General features: G+C 36.7%; 8 protein-coding genes across 8 annotated transcripts; 3 read left to right on the top strand and 5 right to left on the bottom strand.

Moving 5' to 3' along the window:
- Positions 1-918: 918 nt before the first annotated feature.
- Positions 919-1,404, top strand: GTF1 (glutamyl-tRNA(Gln) amidotransferase subunit F; the record flags this gene model as incomplete). Its single annotated transcript, XM_003959605.1, has 1 exon — positions 919-1,404. One exon carries the CDS (start codon positions 919-921, stop codon positions 1,402-1,404), a length of 486 nt encoding a protein of 161 aa, XP_003959654.1.
- A 112-nt stretch (positions 1,405-1,516) lies between these two features.
- On the bottom strand, positions 1,517-2,548 carry PCP1 (rhomboid protease PCP1; the record flags this gene model as incomplete). The annotated part of the gene is made up of 1 exon (XM_003959604.1): positions 1,517-2,548. The coding sequence occupies one exon, from the start codon at positions 2,546-2,548 to the stop codon at positions 1,517-1,519; it is 1,032 nt and encodes a 343-aa protein (XP_003959653.1).
- Positions 2,549-2,803: 255 nt separating this feature from the next.
- On the bottom strand, positions 2,804-5,662 carry MDR1 (GTPase-activating protein MDR1; the record flags this gene model as incomplete). Its single annotated transcript, XM_003959603.1, has 1 exon — positions 2,804-5,662. One exon carries the CDS (start codon positions 5,660-5,662, stop codon positions 2,804-2,806), a length of 2,859 nt encoding a protein of 952 aa, XP_003959652.1.
- A 225-nt stretch (positions 5,663-5,887) lies between these two features.
- Positions 5,888-7,933, bottom strand: TEL2 (Tel2p; the record flags this gene model as incomplete). The annotated part of the gene is made up of 1 exon (XM_003959602.1): positions 5,888-7,933. The coding sequence occupies one exon, from the start codon at positions 7,931-7,933 to the stop codon at positions 5,888-5,890; it is 2,046 nt and encodes a 681-aa protein (XP_003959651.1).
- Positions 7,934-8,398: 465 nt separating this feature from the next.
- On the top strand, positions 8,399-13,252 carry ESP1 (separase; the record flags this gene model as incomplete). Its single annotated transcript, XM_003959601.1, has 1 exon — positions 8,399-13,252. One exon carries the CDS (start codon positions 8,399-8,401, stop codon positions 13,250-13,252), a length of 4,854 nt encoding a protein of 1,617 aa, XP_003959650.1.
- A 275-nt stretch (positions 13,253-13,527) lies between these two features.
- On the top strand, positions 13,528-14,079 carry KAFR0K01600 (flavin reductase family protein; the record flags this gene model as incomplete). Its single annotated transcript, XM_003959600.1, has 1 exon — positions 13,528-14,079. The coding sequence occupies one exon, from the start codon at positions 13,528-13,530 to the stop codon at positions 14,077-14,079; it is 552 nt and encodes a 183-aa protein (XP_003959649.1).
- Positions 14,080-14,224: 145 nt separating this feature from the next.
- On the bottom strand, positions 14,225-17,536 carry ASK10 (Ask10p; the record flags this gene model as incomplete). The annotated part of the gene is made up of 1 exon (XM_003959599.1): positions 14,225-17,536. One exon carries the CDS (start codon positions 17,534-17,536, stop codon positions 14,225-14,227), a length of 3,312 nt encoding a protein of 1,103 aa, XP_003959648.1.
- A 716-nt stretch (positions 17,537-18,252) lies between these two features.
- Positions 18,253-19,209, bottom strand: TPC1 (thiamine transporter TPC1; the record flags this gene model as incomplete). Its single annotated transcript, XM_003959598.1, has 1 exon — positions 18,253-19,209. The coding sequence occupies one exon, from the start codon at positions 19,207-19,209 to the stop codon at positions 18,253-18,255; it is 957 nt and encodes a 318-aa protein (XP_003959647.1).
- Between the last annotated feature and the right edge of the window lie 175 nt (positions 19,210-19,384).

The following is a 19,384-nucleotide window of genomic DNA, read 5'->3' as shown; positions in this document are numbered from 1 at the left end:
AAAGTTTGGTTACTTGTCTCGATAATTTAAAAGAAATGATACTAAAGAATAAATTATATCCATACTATTAACCATAGCTCATCTCATCACAAATTTTTCTTTTTGCCTTTCACGAAAATTTTTCAATATTTGTTACCCGGACGTCATAAGAGACGGGCTAAAACTGTCACAATGGAACATATTGGCAATGAGCAATCAGATGAATGGCAGAGATATACAGGAGAAGAGTTCCAATGCTTTTGCGCATCGACTGGCTTAGCATGTTAATTTTAGAATGCACTTGCACGTACTGTTTTGAAAAGGGACTGTGCTATATGGTTGGATGAGTGTAGAGGTCAGTTGCGCCTCTCTTTATGACATGTCATATAAAGCTGGACTAACGAAGTGCCTTGTATTGCAAGGGAGAGACATCAGAGTACCGGTGCATTTGCTGACGAAACGTAGGGCCCTAAAGCAGAAATAGTAAAACACGCATACTGAAAATAAAGATGGCAGATAAAAGCTTGATCGATATCGCGACAAACTTACTATACGCTTCGTTCTAACTTAATGAGGATTGCTAGCGATTAACCATTGCTTAAATTACTGGCCGCAACGAAAAATGGTGCGCCATCCCAGAAATAGCCAACGAACAAGTGATACTGTAACTTCGTTGCATAGATAACTAAGCTTATATCTGCTTTAGGGCTATGAAGTAGGGCTTACCTTGACTGTCGGATCGCTGGGTGGACTTTTGCCCGACCCTACATTAGGGCTTGAAAGTAGACTACCCGACCGCTTCAGCAATCAAACACACCCTCGAGAATACAGGAAGGTATAGGAAGAGCTCGAGGAATCTGTCACGACAGATGTTTGAAAACAGCCGAATAAATTGTCCACATCCAGCTACATCTGCTCATGTGAGAGAGCTCAATTGATATGTTCAAACAATTAAGAGTAAAGCAATTGTGTTTTTACAGCAACAGGGCAAGTGTACAATCTAAATTCACCACTATTGGCCAGGTAAAAAAGTATCTGGAACAACCATCATGGTCTCTAAAAGAGTCATTTAATAAGATAGAAAGTGTAGAAGAAGTTTCCCAGAAGGAATTTGATAAATTAATGAAGCTGTCAGGGTTTTCTCAAGATACAAAAGGGTTCAAGAAAGCATTGAATAAACAAATTGCATTTATAAATCAATTAGACTCAGTTCCGTTGACAGGCACTTCTGTGAATGAACGGTATGCGAGGTTATTACCAAGGAAAACAAAGTCATTGACGTATACCGATCTTTTGACTAAAATCAAAGAACAAAAAAGTGCCAAATACCCTGATGAGACTACCGGCTACTGGGATCCAACATCTGCCGCTACTGCCTCCAGAAATAAATTCTTTGTTGTTGCGAAAAACCAATTTAGTAAATAAATAATGAACTGATATCTTTTAACGTTCTGTGTCGCAGGACCCAGCTCGTGTTCAGTCTTGTATACTTACGACTATTTACAAAATTATTTTGAGTCTCTTTGCACTTCCAAGATCAAAACCATTTCAAAGATCTTTTGCGTCTTTGTCTTCTCTTTTCGATTTCCTTCTTTATGCACCAACCATATATGACACCAATTAGAGATCCGCCCAAGTGTGCAGCATAATCAAATGATCCCCAACGTAATACACAGCCAGCCGTATTCCAAGCTAAAGTTCCCAAGAATGCTACCCAAGCACCACCGGGAATAGGAAATACAAATAAAAGAATCTTGGCATTGGGAATCAAATACGAAAAGCATCCCATGACACCAAATAAGGCCCCACTTGCACCAAGACTAGGCCCCATTAAAGACATTCTTGCAATCTTTGGATACCATAGCGAAAATAATGATCCAGCTATTGCACTGTTCATGTATAACGAGAAAAAATTGGAAGTTCCCAGCATCGATGCAAGAGATGTACCAAAAGACCACAGAGCAAGCATATTGAAACCCAAATGCCAAAATTCCTGATGTGAAAATGCGCTTCCAACTATCGACCATTTTGATTGAATATGGTCTTTTTGTAGTAGCATATACTTCTGTAGAAATCTCCAGCACCTCGGTAATTGCCAGAGGCCAAATATAGCAGTATTAATACCTAATAATATATATACTAGAGTTCTTGGTTTTCTTTTCAGATAAGTAAAAGGCGGAATATGATCAAACAAATAGTCAGAACCGAAATATATTGCTGTCATTGTAGTTAGACCAATTATGGTAAGCGAACTTAAGGTGTTCTTCTTTTGATTGTTGGAATGTTGAAATTGTTGAAATCTATTCAAGTTTGAATATCTGTCTGATGAGCTGTCATCGAAGGGATTATACAAAGCAGCTCTCGCTAACTTACTCCCAGAGGTATAGTGCTTGTCTATTCTATTGAGTAATACTTTATTATTCGTAAAGTTTCTTACGAATAAATGGGCTTGATGTGGTTGAAGAAGTGCCCTGTTAAATAAATATGGTATCTTATGCACTTGGCTCCTATGTAGCGAACTCAATGCAAAAGTTCCTGCAAAGGAATTGCATCTTATCAACTTATTCATTTTGGCTTACGCAGTATTTCAGTCTCCTATTACTGGGTTCAACCCCTAAGAGTAATTGACCTTAGAAGGGCTTCGTTTTCGATATGCTCGCTACCTCTTGCCATTACCCGAGAGAAACATTTTGAAATGAAGAAACACGATATTTCGAAGTAATCACAGCTCTTCAATTAATGTCTGATTTTTATATCAATACTTTTCTAGTACATTTAGTTCGATTTTTATTAAACTATATACTCTATTTTGAAACCTAAATTACTATGCTTCGAATTCAATAAGGTCTTCCTTCTTATTGCCTTCACTTACGGGTCGTGGCTTTAAAGTTTCAAGCTTCCTCTGCTGACTTGTTTGTCCCCCCTCGTGGTCACTTGTATCATAAATATCTAAAAGCGAATCTTGAAGTAGATCTGCATGTTCTTCAAGATGCTCAGATGTAAAATCATCTATATCCTCTGATCTGGTAATACTACCTCCGAGTGTTTGAGGGCCACTATCAAGTGAATTGACACTACCTCTTGTAGCAACGGAATCCACACGGCGACGGACTTGCTCTGCTACTCTCTTACCATCAGCAATGATACCATCCAACATACTCTTCAAAACTTTATTTGTGGAGCTAGTAGCAAAGCCTTCATTGAGATGAATAGATAATCTCAATGTTTGTGCAAAGAACAATTCATAAGTTTCGTCCGCAAGAATTATCATTCTAAATGTGGCCAAGTCAATTACTTTAGAATGTGTTGGATCGAGGGCAGCATTGTGCTTCAAAGATTGAAACTTCTTTCTTTTACTTTCTTTTGCTTCGGAATCGTCTTCATTATCTGATAAATCAATTAAATTTACTTCCTCAGAAAGGTCCAATGACTTAGCGTATTCAAAAGATCTCTGTAAGAAACTACTAGCAGCTTTTAGGTATCTTTCAGATTGCTCTGATTTATATTTCTCTTCTTCGATAACAACGCCTGTGGGAAGTTCAATTTCTTCCATTGATTGAATAACATCGCCATTCTCTTTAACAATTTTTTCCGCAATATCATCCTCAATGGATTTCTTCGTTAGAAAATCTACAAGTCTGCCACTTCTCCACGGTTCCGTCAGTAAAATTAATCCCTCTGACATTTCTAGTACTTCCTCACGTTGCAATTCACCATCGGAATCGCTATCATATAGCGTAAAGAAATAATTCATTGATTCTAATAAATCCGTTGTCAGTAGTTTTTCTAGACCAAGAACAACGTCATTTATAGTTAGCTCACCTAAACTAGAACTATCCCAATTGTTAAAAATTTTTCTTAAAAAGTCTTCTTTTTGTTTCTTAAAAGCAGGATCTTTGTCCATTTGACATGGCTTACACCAATCACAGAATTTACCTAAAAATTGTACGAAGACCTCAAAAGTCATATTCGATGAGCCTGTACCCATGCTTATTTTATGTGTTTCAATACTGTCGTAGTATATGTCATAAAGGTTGGATAAATCATCTGTTGAGAGATAGAATGTCTTTGGCATATGACGCACTTGTGTTTTCTTTACAAATGTTTCAATATTTTCCAATATACCTTTCTGGTATCTGTGTCTTCCCTGCGCAATCATGGAATCTGTGATCACGCTAAATTCTTTGAAAGCTGTCACCAATAATTCTTGGAACTTCGTTATTTGTCTGTATCTAATATCTGGTGAATCGGGATGGGCACTCTCACCAAGAGTTCTGAAATAATTCTTAATAATTGCAATAAACATGCCATCATCATCCGCTTGTAAAATATCGTCTGCATTCAGCTTCAAAACAGCCAAAGCTACCTGAAATAATGTTTTAGCGCCATTCATAAAGAAAATATCCATAATCCTGACGGCATATTCCAGCGGCATAGAAGTATAAAATAGTGATAGAAACCATGGTAATGAGACGACTGAAAGTTGAATATCGTGCTTCACTATGTAGTCATTTAAGACAGGTAGCTTTTCTTCAACAAATGCTTCGAAAACCTTTTGATCCAGTAAAGTACCATACATTGTCTTTGAGTAATACCCTGGCACATACACGTCACAAAGATTTGAAAGACACCAAAAGGCTTGCTCCTCCGTCATATAAATTAATAGAGCTGCACAAACAATATTCATCGCTTGACAGTACCCCACATCAGGATTCTTCCATGAATACGCTGTCAAAACATTTCTCAACCTTTGAATCCCCTCTTCCGTTTGATACGCAGAATATTCAGGCAGTGATCTTTTTAAATCCTTTTCAATTTCGTCTATGGCTTGAGATGTCTTACCTTTATTTTCTTCCAAAATCCTTTCATATTCGCCTTGGAATGCATAGCGTAGATACAGTGCACCAGAACATAATTCCCAAATCTCTCCTCTCATTCTACTAGGCACACCAATTCTCACCAATTTCGTAAACTTTGGATTTTTCATGATGGCCAGATTTTCACCATTTTCCTTAAAATACTCGAACCAAAGTCTAAGTTTAGCCTTTTCTTTAGCCATTTCTGGATGTGCTGGATATTTATAATGTTGGCCCAGACCAGCTCTTGGGGCTAATATATCTTTTCGTCTCAAAACATTTTTAGATATCAAAAACTCAGAGTAACATGTTGCTAAAAATTTGTCTAGCTTCTTTGCATTAGGTATATTTTCCCTTAATTTTTGTTTGAGTAACTCACAGAATTGTTCAGACTTATAACGCAGTCCTATAAATTGAATCAGTAGCTGACTACTAGAATATAAGGTAACCATTAAGGCAAACGAGTATGAAGCCGAAGGTGATCGTTCTACCCTTTTAATAGTTGAAATATTGAGGATTAAGACGCATGAAGACTCGTCGAACGCGTCTTTAAACACCAGATAATGTGAAGTTAAATATAATTTACCTGAGAAGATGTATGCTACAGGTTCTCCCTTCAAGCCATTTTGCTTTTTACTTTCATCATACACTGCATTATTCGCGCTAATAAATGAAATATCAGCATTTGCATCATCTAAAATAGCTTCCTCTGATGGGAGTTTGTATTGAAGTTTGAACTTTTCGTCCCTTGTTAAGCTTGGTGTAAAACTCTCTGTAATTCGATCTAAGATTTTTGTCTTCTCTCTCAGGGAACTGAAAAATGACATAATTGTCTCACTGTAACTTTCTTGATAGCTCTAGAACACTTTTCCAGTAAAATTCTAGCGTACAACTTGCCCTTCTTATGCCAATGCTGACAGATTCAAATCCCTACTCTGTGCTTAAATAAATTTTTCTATGAAGTTAAATTTATCTTCGATAGAGCGCTTTTCGGACATTACAGGGTTAATCATAATATATACATACAAATAAGATATACAGATAATGAAGACCTATGCTGGCTCTATATTAACGCCTTGTTCCATTGCTTGGACGGTAATTTGTTCCATAAGATCTGTCATAAGCTCGTACTCATGCACAGGATTTGCGCAGGAGTATACTATCCGTAAAGTTGCTATATAATGTGCCTTGAACAGTTTGTCGTAGGTACCTAGATCTATACCATTGAGCCAGCCATGTGCTAGAGGGTAAAAGAATAACGGTGCCACCTTTCTAAAGTTGTTCTTTGGGCCTTCTGATTTGGTTTTCATGTCCAGCTTTTTAGATCTCCAAACAGTACCAAGAGAATCGATAGTATTGGATGGGGTGTCCAGTATTTCTGTCAATTTCTTCTTGTCCTCTTTATCCCAGGGCAATCTGCTCGTAGGAAAATCATATTTTGGCTTAAGTATACTTGCATCGTCGTACCCTCTTAATTCTCTGGCTGACAATCCCAATGCTGAAAGGAGAGACATTCTCTGTTGTAGTGACAATTCTTTTTGAAACAGTATGTGAAACAAATCTTTCACTTTGTCAGGAACAACAACCAGTAAACTAACTAAAGCATTAATTCTCCATTTTTCGAAGTCTTTCTCATCAAAATTATTATTTAAAGTCGCAATTTCCATCATTAATTGCGAACTATAATATCCTACTTCTAAGGGAAAGCTGGATTTTTGTCTCACCAATTTGACACATACTCTAAGTAGATTTACCATATTCGTCCTCTTATTTTTATCACGATTTTCGAATTCCTGCGCTAAATCTTTCAAAAACACTATCCTCTTATAGCTTTTATCGTACATTTCATCGTCATCATCACTGTCTTCTTCTTGTAAAGACAATGAGGTCATATGATTGGAGATTTGTACAGTAGTATTTGTTTCTCTGTGAAGATGATCTTCTGATGGTAACTGCAATGACTGGAAAGATATATTTAAGGAATTATCATTAAATATCAAACTTGGCAGTTCAATTACAAATTCACTTTCATATTTCAACTCATTATTTGATAGCATTTTGGCAATAAACATTGTGCGTTCTCTGAAAACAGTATCTTCATGTGATAACCTCTTTGTTACAGCATCCAAAAACCTAGAATCGTGACACAATTCTTCTCTCTTCGAAGCATCTAATTTATATTTCGAAATAATTACAAGCAATTGACATATATTTTCATCTTCCGTTTCATTCAACTCGTTAAATTGCGAGAGCAGTGACGATAATAGCTTGTCAAGTTGATATCGATTCAACGTTTTTATAATGAGTATCTGCAGTATAATTGATTTCATCTCTAATATTTTATTAATATTAAGTCCATCCTCCAAAGGTAACTTTTTCAATATGCAAAAAACATCGCCATAGTTTGACATGGAAGTTCGTATTTCTAGGAAGGGGAGTATGTACCGTGAAACCATTGTTTCCTTGTTTAAAGCTCTCGAAGAATATAAAACTTGCGTCAATTTTTCGAAATTTGTAGAATTTGAAAAGAACAGCTCTTCAAATACTACATTTGGGGAGTAAACTGGGTGTAACGATAACATTGAGATGATTAGTTCCCCAGCAAATACTTTATCTATTTGATCCCACTCTGAATCTATCATATATCCCCACTGTGTTCGTAGTAACTCTAAATATTCAATTATACTGATTTCAGACGATACCAGATTAAACAATTTGCTACCGAAGAGAAGTGACTTCAAACTATTTCTTCCAGTTTTCGAAGTCGAGCATTTAGAAACGTAATTAGAAAGACACTTGCGATTGTTTGACAATGAATCAATGAAAAATTGCTTGTAAATCGTGACTTCTCTGCCAGTTTCTGGTAAATTCTTCGTAAACGCTACCAGTTGGGATAAAACTACGAAGGAACCACACACTATATCATGAAGTATTGCCTTGGTTTGTCTAGGTAGTGATGGATAAACGGGGATGATGTGCTGTGCAATAACCAAAGTTGTGCCCAATTTTATGCCATCCAACTCGTCTAATACAGCTTGCAAGGCTTCATGTATGGTTGTCACATCAGACGCTTGTTCCAACACGTGAATATCTACCATCCTCTGCGGAACAGAATACCCAATCTCTATACACTTGTCTCTTGCGGTTCTCTTTCTTCTTCTACTCATCACAAATGGATTTTTCAATCAATTTTAGCCAGCCATCACACTGGAAAAAACCCTAATGAACACTCCAGCTGAGCGTGTCCTGGGAACAAAACTTGAATGGAGACTCTTACTAACTGAATCAATTGAACACTGGCTAACAAACGGCGTTATACATTAAATGTAGTGAATCAACGTGATACAACAGTTAGTGTCATCGAGCCATACAAAGCTTTTCGTGTGAGCATCAAGCCCTAAGTTCGCTTCCGGTATCAAAACAAATTTAAGATCCCAAACAAAACGAATCTCGAAATAAATATACAAACCTTTTACTAGTCGAAGTATACGTTGATAATTGCTGCTAGTTTAACATTTGCCGTACGTGGCGTTTAGTGGGAATAACAAAATCACACTGTTATCATGGCAAAGCCAGAGGACCCGTTGAAAGAAGTAACATTGAATACTCCCGTACGGAAGATTACGTTACCTTTAGAGAACTATTCACTTGCCAATTCCATGACCAGGGGCAAAGAAAACAGTCTGAATATTAAGAATAATGTAGGGTTCCTTGAAGCCTATGAATTGAGTCAAGGTAGTGTCTCAGAGTTCATGAAACTCGCAGTGTACGGTAGGACGCAAATGAATCAATTGCACGAATCAATAGCAAATTTGTATAATCTTCTGATTCGAACCCATTCACACCAGCATATTAGGACCCTTGTGAAACAGCATTTAGCTGTCATTGCGAAACTTTTAACGCAAGGTCAAATTAATGAAGCAATTTTTGAGATGCTGTTGCTGTACAATGAGACAAATCCATTCAAAGTGAAGAATTTGCACGACATTTTGCTTTCTGACTTAACATATTGTAACAAATACTACCTATCCACATTGAAAGTAATGGCTTTACAGGCTATAATCAAGGGGAAACAAGCTTTTCAATATCAAGAAACAGTTTTATACTTATTCTCTAACGATGACAGATATCTGCTGAAAGATCCAAAGGTTAAAATACCTCTTTTAGTAAAACTACTACTTAATTTTTTTACGATCTCTCCCAAATACAAAATGCTGTTTGGCATGAAATTTCTACAGTATATTGCCCAATATGAATTAGATTTTTCAGTGTACATTAAAAACATAGAGCTTCTAGATTTTGAAAAACAACTAAAAAAATTTATGTCAGAGGATAAACTCTTAATGAAATTTCTTAATTCCTACTATATTCATTATTCTCGATATAATCAAAGTATGACCAAAATTATGCTTACAGATTTAACAAATCTACAAGCGATAGACAGCAAAAGACCGACAATGAACTTTTCTGATATGGAGGCAATCCTTTCAAGCGCCTCACCTTTATCCTATTCTGATATGGATATTTTAATATCACATGCTCAAAAAATGTTGGAATCTCCTTCCACTGACGGCGAATCTATAGCACATAAAATGCAGTTACTTGATAATCTATGGACTAGAATAAGGTCAGAAAATTTCAAATCGACTAAATGGTATCTTCGTTTATTTGATAAGGTATTGGCATTCGTAAATTCCAACATGAAAAAAATCTTGGACAATACCACTCCTGCTTTGCATTTATTGGATAATTTATCAGAGTATTGCATTCAATACGAACAGTTCAAGAGAATGTCAAATGTTGTTAATGTTATATTTAATTTCGCTGTCATTTCAAAGAACTCGATATTGTTATCCTCGGCAGCAAAATTGGAGATGATTTCCTTCATAATGAACACCGAAAAGCAGAGTTTTGGGTATGTTATTTCGAGGTTTGAAAAACTTCTTTCAGCAACATCGTCGACAAAGCTCAAAATTGAGCTTTTCAATTTTATTTATAATATTCACATCTTTTCCCACTTTGACACTTTCGCCGATATTTTCGAATACTGTCAAAAGATTTCTATTCGTTGCTTCCCTAAATTGAACTTACAAGAATACATCGAGTTTCAGCAATGCTCAGAAGTAATGCTCTCGTTAGTCTATGCCAACTCAAGTACAATCGGAATTCCAACGGAACAATGGTTTACTATATCAAATATGTTGTTCTCCTCTATAAATGGCAATCTATCTGTTGATATGGGTAAACTCAATACGAAACTTGACAAGCGTCATTTTCTTTATAGATACGAAGTTCTGATAAAGACTTCTTATCTTCTGAATTTAGAAATGAGTAAACATATAACTATTAATCTATCGCAACTTACAAAATTGTACGTCCATAAATGGGTTCATAATGTTTCGAATTTGAATGAAAGAATATCTTTGTTTGAAATTGAATTTTTAAAATCATTGCTTCAATATTTGAGTTTTAATAATTTTAACAAAATTATAATTGATCTTGTCGGAAATTTGCAACTCAATCAAAGATATTATAAACATATAATTTTGCTAGCTGAACGCTATTTGCTAGAAGCTGTGATCAATTTACAAATGACAGATCACGTTCGTTCTATTGAGGAGGGTTTGAATCAATCCCCTATTGATCTTAAGGAAGCAAAAATTGAAACGTTAATAATATATTCAGAAATGGTTGCACGAATAGTAACATGGAAAAATGACACATCTAATTTCGAAAAATTATTCATCCAAGACTTACCTATACTGCGCAAAGATCTATATGATATTGCAAATTCGACCAATATGTCAACATCGCTATACGTGAAGGTTCTTTTGTTCAATATTAACCTGTTTATTGCATCATGCAAATTGCATATGTCCGACTACAATGTTCTGGCTGCAACTATAGAGGGTAAACGGGCCCTAAAAGTAGCATTATCTCTGTTGAAGAAACAACATCAATTCTCGCAAGGGTCGAGGCTAGCCTTGATTAAATCGTTGATGGCAGCTTATGAAACGTTGATAGGTATCTACATTAAGATTGGGCTTTCAAAGGATGCTGATTTTTACGCCAAAGAGCTATCGCGAATTGTTGCAGATCTTGGTGAGCCATCGATCGTCTATAATTGCTTACATTTCCTTTATGAATATTATTGTTTAACGGAACAAGACTCTTTGAAATCAATAACTTTGGAAAAGGCCAACAAAGCGTTCGATTATATAGATGGAGAACATGATATTCAAAGTCTTACAAAATACCTTTATGACAACGGGGAGCATGAAAAATTACAACAATCTTTGAATCTTTTTTTTGGAAAAGATAATGAGTGTAGTCTTTTACCCAAACTATGGATGCTGAAATTAGGGCGCACTATTGAAGCGCAATTGTATCCCGAAGAATATTCTTCATTCAATTCCATTAATCATGTTGACAAGAGTTTCAAGCATGTTTTAAACCAGATTGATATTGATCCCTTCTTCAAAGATGTTTTTGATTCTGCACTGGCAATTCCATCCATAAAGAATGTTCCTGTTGCAATAGTTCCAAAAAATGTACTATCTCTAGTAGTCGGGGAAGGATCCGGATCGAACGTGACCGATTCTCCAAGATCCTCGAATATGACACCAAAATCTAAGCATATGAGGCAAATTTTTGACAGAGTGGCTGCCATAAATAATCTAAGAATAATGAAAACGACAGTTGAGTCTTTAAACATAGACTACCTGAATAATCATGAAGTCAAAAAAGTTTCATCACTATATTCATTAACCTCCAACTTATTCTCAGCTATCACATTGAATGAATCTAAAACAAACAACGGGTTGGTGAATAATTTCTACCTTTCAGATCTTCCAAAATCAATGCCATTATATTTTGATAAAACTATAGTCAAAACGAACAAGAATGTTTATGAAAAGCTAGATCTACTCTCATTTGCATCTTTCCAGGATAATGTAACTGCAGAAAGAAACGATGTTCTGTCAGCACAAGAAAAAATTTTGAACTCGACTCACTCATTTAACGTGATTTCCATTGACATCTGTCCGGTTACGGGAAATCTACTGCTTTCTAAAATCGACACCGTGAAGAAGAGAAGAATTCTTTTGAATATTCCCCTCAATGGAAGCAATGCTAGAGATTTAGATTCTTTACATTTGTCTTTCAAAGAGGCCAGAAAGGAACTCCAAAATATAATTGATGAAAGTGACAAAACTACGTCGGCAGAAGTAACAAGCAAGATTACCACAAGTGATGCAAGAAAAGCATGGTGGAGAAAAAGATATGATTTGGACAAGAGATTACAAAATTTATTAGAAAAAGTTGAAGCAACTTGGTTTAATGGCTTTAGAGGATTTTTTAGTCACGATTTAATTGATGAAGATGCCTTTGAAGATTTCAAAAAATCATTTTACAACGTCTTACACCAAACATTACCTAGTAGGAAACAATTCGGAGGTCCCTTGACTTTCACGCATATAGAAGATTGGATCATTGAATTATTTCTCAAGATAAACCCTCAGGATCAAGATTTCATAACAATGATGGAGGATTTGATATATTTTGTATTGGATACATTACGCTTTCATGGGGAAGAAAATGCCTACGACGAAATTGATTTGAGTGTGTTACATGTACAGCTCGAGGAACATATTAAAAGGTACCATTCTAGAGTGAAGAGAAGAACTCAAATATCACATACATTTTTGATAGTCAGTAGCACTTGCCACTTATTTCCCTGGGAAACGTTATCTTTCATGAAAGATATATCTGTCACGAGGGTGCCGTCTGTGAGGTGCTTGCAAAAGTTATTGGAAGCGCATGCTTCTGATTCTTTTCCACTCAATGTACCTCTGTCCAGTAATATTTCCATGGTACTTAACCCGCATGGTGATTTAAAACGGACAGAATCTAGCTTCAAAGAACTGTTTGAGAAAACTGCAGAGACTTTACCAGGATCGAAATTGATAATGAACAAGAGGCCAACTGAAGAAGAGCTAGTAAGTATGTTGACGGAATCAAATTTGTTCATTTATGTAGGTCATAATGGTGGTGAGCAATACATACGTAGTAAAGAAATTAAGAAACTGAACTCGGTGTCGGCAAGCTTCTTACTAGGCTGCTCCTCCGCGAGTATGAAATATTATGGCAAACTTGAGCCTACGGGTACCGTTTACTCTCATTTGTTAGGTGGTAGTCCACTGGTATTAGGAAATTTATGGGATGTTACGGATAAAGATATTGATAAATTCAGTCAAAATGTCTTTGAAAAGATTGGATTTGTAAAGAATATCGAGGGAGAAGTCTCAGGATACAAGACTTTAAGTGAAGCAGTGACAGAATCAAGAGATACATGTCACCTTAAGTTTTTAAATGGTGCAGCTCCTGTAGTCTACGGCCTACCAGCTCGGTTCGTTTAATGGTATATACTAAAATATAAAAGATGCCTATCACAGCATTACAAACATAAGAATATAACTTGCATCGGTAACATAACAAATAGATATGAATCAACGAATTATATGTAATCTTTGGTCGATTTTACGTGTTCTTTCAAGTGGAGATGAAGAACGGAGTTATGACTTGAAGCGGCGGAGAAAATGTTGATGAAAAGTATAAAGAGAAGCCTCGACCTGTTGAAAGTCATCGTCAGTAAAATAGTTCCTAAAACATCAATCTCGACACTTCCCCTACCATGACTACTCCAGGCCTGTTTTTACAAGCTATGAAAAAGATGTGTATGCCTACCATGATCGTGACTTCATCTTCTGTCATGGGATCTTCTCCGATGGATTACCATGGGCTTACGATAACATCGATGGCGTCCTTATCCATAAATCCTAGACCATTGGTTCAATTCAATGTACGGATACCCTCTGCAACATCAACTAATCTCTGGGCTCACAATCTGTTTGCGATTCACTTTCTCAATCCTGAGACCTCTTCTGTAAGCTTGGCTCAAAGATTTGCTAAGCATGGTCTAGACGGGCCATCCAGGCCTTTTATGGGCTTGAAACAAGGTCTTGATTATTCCTTATACAAAAATAACTTAAATAATGAGGTCGAACTTCCAATTTTGGAACAAGTGGACCGTATACTAATATGTAAAAAAAAGGATGCATTTGCTGTGCAGGATCATGAAATTTGGGTAGGTGAAGTTGTTGACATTTTGAATAGAAAGGAGGAAGTTACAGGCGGTGTATTGCACTGTAATAAGAAATTCTTTCAGCTTGGAGATGAACTGTGACGACGGTTTGCACGGAATATCATTAACGTTAATAAAATACAGTGTTGAAAGAGCTTTTACTATCAAAGTTGAAAAGGATTATATTCGTAAAAAAATCTATAAACTGTATATTTGTAAATAAAATCATTCAGGTGACTGAAGCAAATCATGAGTAAATAGATCTATTGAGTTTAATAGCAGCTTTATCTTCATCACCAGAGTCACCATCATCATCGGCCTCGAGTATACCACCACCATGTAAAATTTGGTTTCCAGCAAAACCTGAATTGTTCTTTTTCGAGAACATTAAACTATTCAATGAACTAAAGGAAACGTTCTTCTTGTGCTTTCTAACGGTGTGAACTCTTGAGCTAGTTAAATTTGTAGCACTCCCATTCCCCCTTTGATAAAATGGTGCATCCGAAGGAGCAGTACCATTATCAGTCACCGTCATAGTTGGTAGACTACCAGTACTTGGTGTCTTCTTTAGATGCGGGAGACTAGGTAATTGTTCTTTTACTTCTTGGTCGTTGGCTGGACTCTTCGGAATGGTATTTTGAGATCCAATAGATGCATGTCTTGTGCCTACTGTCGTTGTACCGCGGCTTGAGGTCCTTGAAAGAGGGAATGTCATTTTCTTTGTCAGTTCCTCCGGGTTTGGAGAGGGGGCTGTGACAATTATGCTACTATTATGAGACGTAGTAATTCTAGATAGATTGGGAGAAACCTGTTGTTGTTGCTGTTGATCGCCACTGTGTAAAGGAATTGCAAAATAGCCACCTTGACTATTGTCAGAGTTCAGACTGTTTGGAGAATGTACTGAAACAACATTATTATTCATTGCCATTAAAGAATTTGGTAAAGAGACATTTCTTTGGTGACGCGCAATATTAGTTAAAGAATGAACCTGTCTGATGCCATTACTGGTAATGGAGATACCAGCAGGAGTGTTGACTACATATTGCTGTTGACCAGAAGATTGGCTGTTATTTGATCCATCCGAGTTGAATGAATAATTTGGGGACAAAGCTGGAGTATATGTTCCCGAATGTGATGGAGAGTAAGAGAAGTATGAACCATTAGAGAGTGGGCCTGGTCTTCTTTCTGCCATGGTTATCAAATTCCCATTATCATCGATCGCAGGTGTGTTTATTCTTGAGCGGAAATTTAGTTCAATTGAAGAAGGGTTGTTCGTATTTTGTAGTTGAATATAATGAGGTCTCCCCCCACTTTGGTTGGTTTGCATAGGAGAGTTTTGTTCGAAGTACGAGGAAGCATTTCCATTAAATTCAGAGGTGGGAGTGTGATTGGAAGCTGTTAGTCTAACACCCGCACTCTTTGATCTTTGGTGATATCCCTTTAGGATCCTTTCATCAAGAAATTTAATTCTTTCATTAACGTTACTGAAAGAAGTTAAAGTGTTTAAGTCTTGAATCCACTTCTTGAAATGCTTCTTTTCTTCATCAGTTGGTGATTCTTGGATTGGTTTAAAAGTCCAAGTGGCACCATTTGTTGATTCCTGCTTTCTTGTATCTATAATTTCAGCCTCTTTCTGTTTCTTAATTAGATCTTCTTTCTTTTGGTGTTTTGACTTTACTGGTCTCAATAATTTTGAAAAAGTAGACTTTTTAGCCGCAGATGCATTTGGCAAAGCATTTTGTTCCAGTTTATATGGGGTTGACTTGGAACGAGAGTGATGTTGACCTGATGCAGTTCTTTGAAATTCTATGAAGGATGCCCTACCTTTCAACGTGAAAGAATCCGCAGTTGAATCGATTAGCTGACATTCATTCAACGGTATACTCAAAATTGGAATAAATGAATTACCTTTTTTATGGTGATGAGGGTTGTGGATAAGGTTGACTGTTGATGAGGAGGTAGAAGGAGTTGCTACGCTTAAAGAACTGACATCGGTCATATTAGTAGTAGACGTTGAAGTGTTCTTAGAACCCATATTAAAGAAATCGCTAGTCTTGAACTCATGAAGAAAATTTGGCGTCAAAACAAAATATCCCTTGTTATACTCTTTAGCAAAATTAGATTTTTTGATAAAATAACCTGCTCTAATACATTTTGCTATAGGGGACTTCATATTTGGATAAACAATATCTGAAATTTTTCTTGGGTTTGGCATTGGATCATTTGATTTCCAATTGATTAAACATAATGGATGGTGGGATACAAAATTATCCCATTCCATTGCTGGAGGTTTTGATAATATACCATGTTGTAGTTCTTGACAGACATTTTTGATCATCAAACGAGCTTCTGAATCAATTAAAGCAGAATAACGTTGTAAACAGTTCTGAATCTTTGAATAAACGATCTTTTCTAGTTTTAACCCTGATGTCTGTAAATTTACGAAAGCTTCTTGTAAATAGTTTTCTTCAGCTGTCTGTCTTTTCAATTGTAAATCCAGTTGTAACTTTAACAAATAAGGGTCATGTTTTGGTTGTAAATTGTTTAATGAGTCATGAGTATTCATATATTTGATTGATCCGATGTATTTGTTCAATAACTGACCTGTTAATTTGATGTGTGCATTGATGTTTGTTCTGAAATCGTTGTGAAGATCTTTAATGTCTTTAATTTTGAACTGTAAATCTTTACGTAAATTTTCCAAGTTGGGAATTAATGAGTTAACGATTTCTTTTGATACTTTAAATTGTTGATTTGCCTGTGCTAAATGATGTTTCTTTAATATAACTTGAATATCTTGAATGGAACCGGTTCCAAAATTCATGAAACCTGATGCAGCAGTACTGCTGCGATTTTTATTTTCCTTGTAATGAGTGTTATTGAAAATAGGGTTTTCAGCATCTAATAGACCAATACCGTTTTCCATTTCTTGTTCTTTTAATTTCTGTTGAGCTCTCGTTAGTGGTTGTTGATTCTTTGTAGATAATAATGGGTCGTAAAGTTTATTGGAACCATCTTGGATATCAGTTAAAAAGGAGAATTTGACTGAGCTTTTCAAATGATGGTTAACTCTTGCAAATTGTTCCTGAGCATAGGCAACTTCTCTCAAGTATGCAATCAGAGCCTTTAAGATCTTTCTCCATTTATAAAATCTATCAGCCAGAATATCTGTAGGATACTCTCTGACCAAATAAGCTTCTGATTCTCCTTCAGAGGGGGCGGTGGATGCATCCACAGACGGAGTACTTTCATTAGCGATACCTGGAGAAGGTAGAGGGTTTGGAATAGGAACACCAACATAATAAGGCGATTTCTCATCAGTCTTTGGCAAAATGTAATCCTTAGTGTTAATATGTGAATAAGTTACATTATCTTTCAGAGTTAAATTATCGGGGAGAGCATCCATAAGATATTGAGAGTTACTAGAATGAATAGAAGAAGCGTCATCCCCCATGCCTCTGGACGAAGTCCTATTATAGTTAGGTTTCAACTGAGACGGAGTGGATGAACCACTATCAGCAGCACTGCCAGGAGGCTTTACACTGAAATAATCAGACATATTGGTCTTGTCTTTCTAAATGAAAAGTTACAATTAGAGTTGAAATTGGCTAATTTTGTCGTTTTGAAGGCAGAAAACAGAATATATGATACTAAAGTTCCCTGAATATTGGGGTAGAGAGGAGTATAATCGACAGACGATGATGACAAGACACTAAAACGAAAGCAAGTTCTTCAAGTAATAACAATCACATTATAACATCTTTTTTTTTTCTTCTACACTCTAAATAGTGAAAAGTTGATCAACGATAAAAAAGAAACGAAGCCTCGAGAATGAGCCATCGTGGCAAGAAAGATGAATGGGCGATCAAAATTTGGAGGGAGATGGGCGTGTAGATTTATTGGGAGACCCTCACAGCAATGAAAAGAGGTCCTGAGTTGATGGCAAGTCAGCTGGCAGTGATAGTAGTTAGAAGGGCATGTTTGAGTAATGCATTAGTTAAGCTCAGTTGCCAGCGCAGCTTCTTGTTATTTGTTTACTGACTGAGAAATTTAATCGGATTATGGAATTTTGAGTCCTCCAACACATGATCTGATGCAAGATAGATTTGAGGAGAAAATTTTTGTCCCAGTGGGAATCATGTGGGACAAAAAATGGAAGTTGGTGGGACAGAATTGAAATTTAGTGGAAGACGAGTCGGTTTTGTCTAGCGATGGATTTCTTGAGTTTATATACTGATATTTATAAGAAGTCATGTTTATGTGCCTTCGCAAAAGTCACGTTATCTGTTTAACGATCTGTTCATACGTCCACAGACTGACCATTGTGGTAGGAACGTTCTTGCATAAACTTACCAGTAATCCGCGATACAGACCCAGAATGCCCTCCTTTTGCAGTATACTCATGGCCATCTTCATGGATCCTCGGTGCTGGTGGGAAAGGTACAATCGTTCGCTGTGTTCATTGAAGAAACTTCCCAAATGTTGCGAATCCTTTATTTGCACCCTTCTACGGACAGTATCGATTGGAAATGTAATAATCTTGGACGTTATTCCACCTATGGCACCTGCACTACTGCTCAGACTGCGGTATAGCCAGCTATGCGACTCTTTCGATAGCCTTTCGTCACAATAGATCTTGATAGTCTCATAAGTACCAAAAATCACGGATGATGAAATGGTTATTGCGACAATAGAAATACTGCATCCACGATAAAATCCTTGCAACCCCTCTGTTCTCCATATATCTGTGATCATCTTCCCCAATTTGAAGGATGTTCTTTCTTTATTGGCAACAAATCGAGTTCTCAAGACGTCAAATGGATATGCACATAGAGACCCAGTGAATCCTGCCAACGCACCCACTACGGCACTATGGACCTGATCAGGCCAGTTGAAGGATTTCAATGCCCAATTAAACTTGGAATATGAACTGAACTGAATTCCGCCATAGATGACGTACATTATTGATCCTGGAATATTACCCTTCCAGAATCCACGCAATCCTTCCTTTGTGACAATATCCTTCACCATCCCCCATACTCTGGATTGGTGCGACAATACGTTGGTCGCATTCCTAGTATAAGGTGTGATCTGTAATCTGATCTTCAGTATATCCATTGGCGCTGTGACCGTCCTGGCTGCCACTCCCGAGACGCTCCCAGCCAAGAAACTCTTGAAAGTGCTGACTTCCTGTCCCCTCCTCAGGTGATCCTGTCCAACATCTCTGGTCATATGGACAGTAATCGATCCTCTAGACAGCTACAATCGATGCACTTAATTACACTTATATCTATATATGATTACAGTCAATATTAAAGGCGCCTTAGAATATTCGGCTTCCAATATTGAAAAATTGAATGATGAAAAAATTTGTATCTCATCTCAGAATACTTACGGAGTAAAACAG

This window comes from Kazachstania africana, chromosome 11, assembly GCF_000304475.1.
Source record: "Kazachstania africana CBS 2517 chromosome 11, complete genome".
Taxonomy (NCBI): domain Eukaryota; kingdom Fungi; phylum Ascomycota; class Saccharomycetes; order Saccharomycetales; family Saccharomycetaceae; genus Kazachstania; species Kazachstania africana.
The sequence above is the reverse complement of the archived record's forward strand: the minus strand, read 5'-3'. Positions and strand labels throughout refer to the sequence as shown.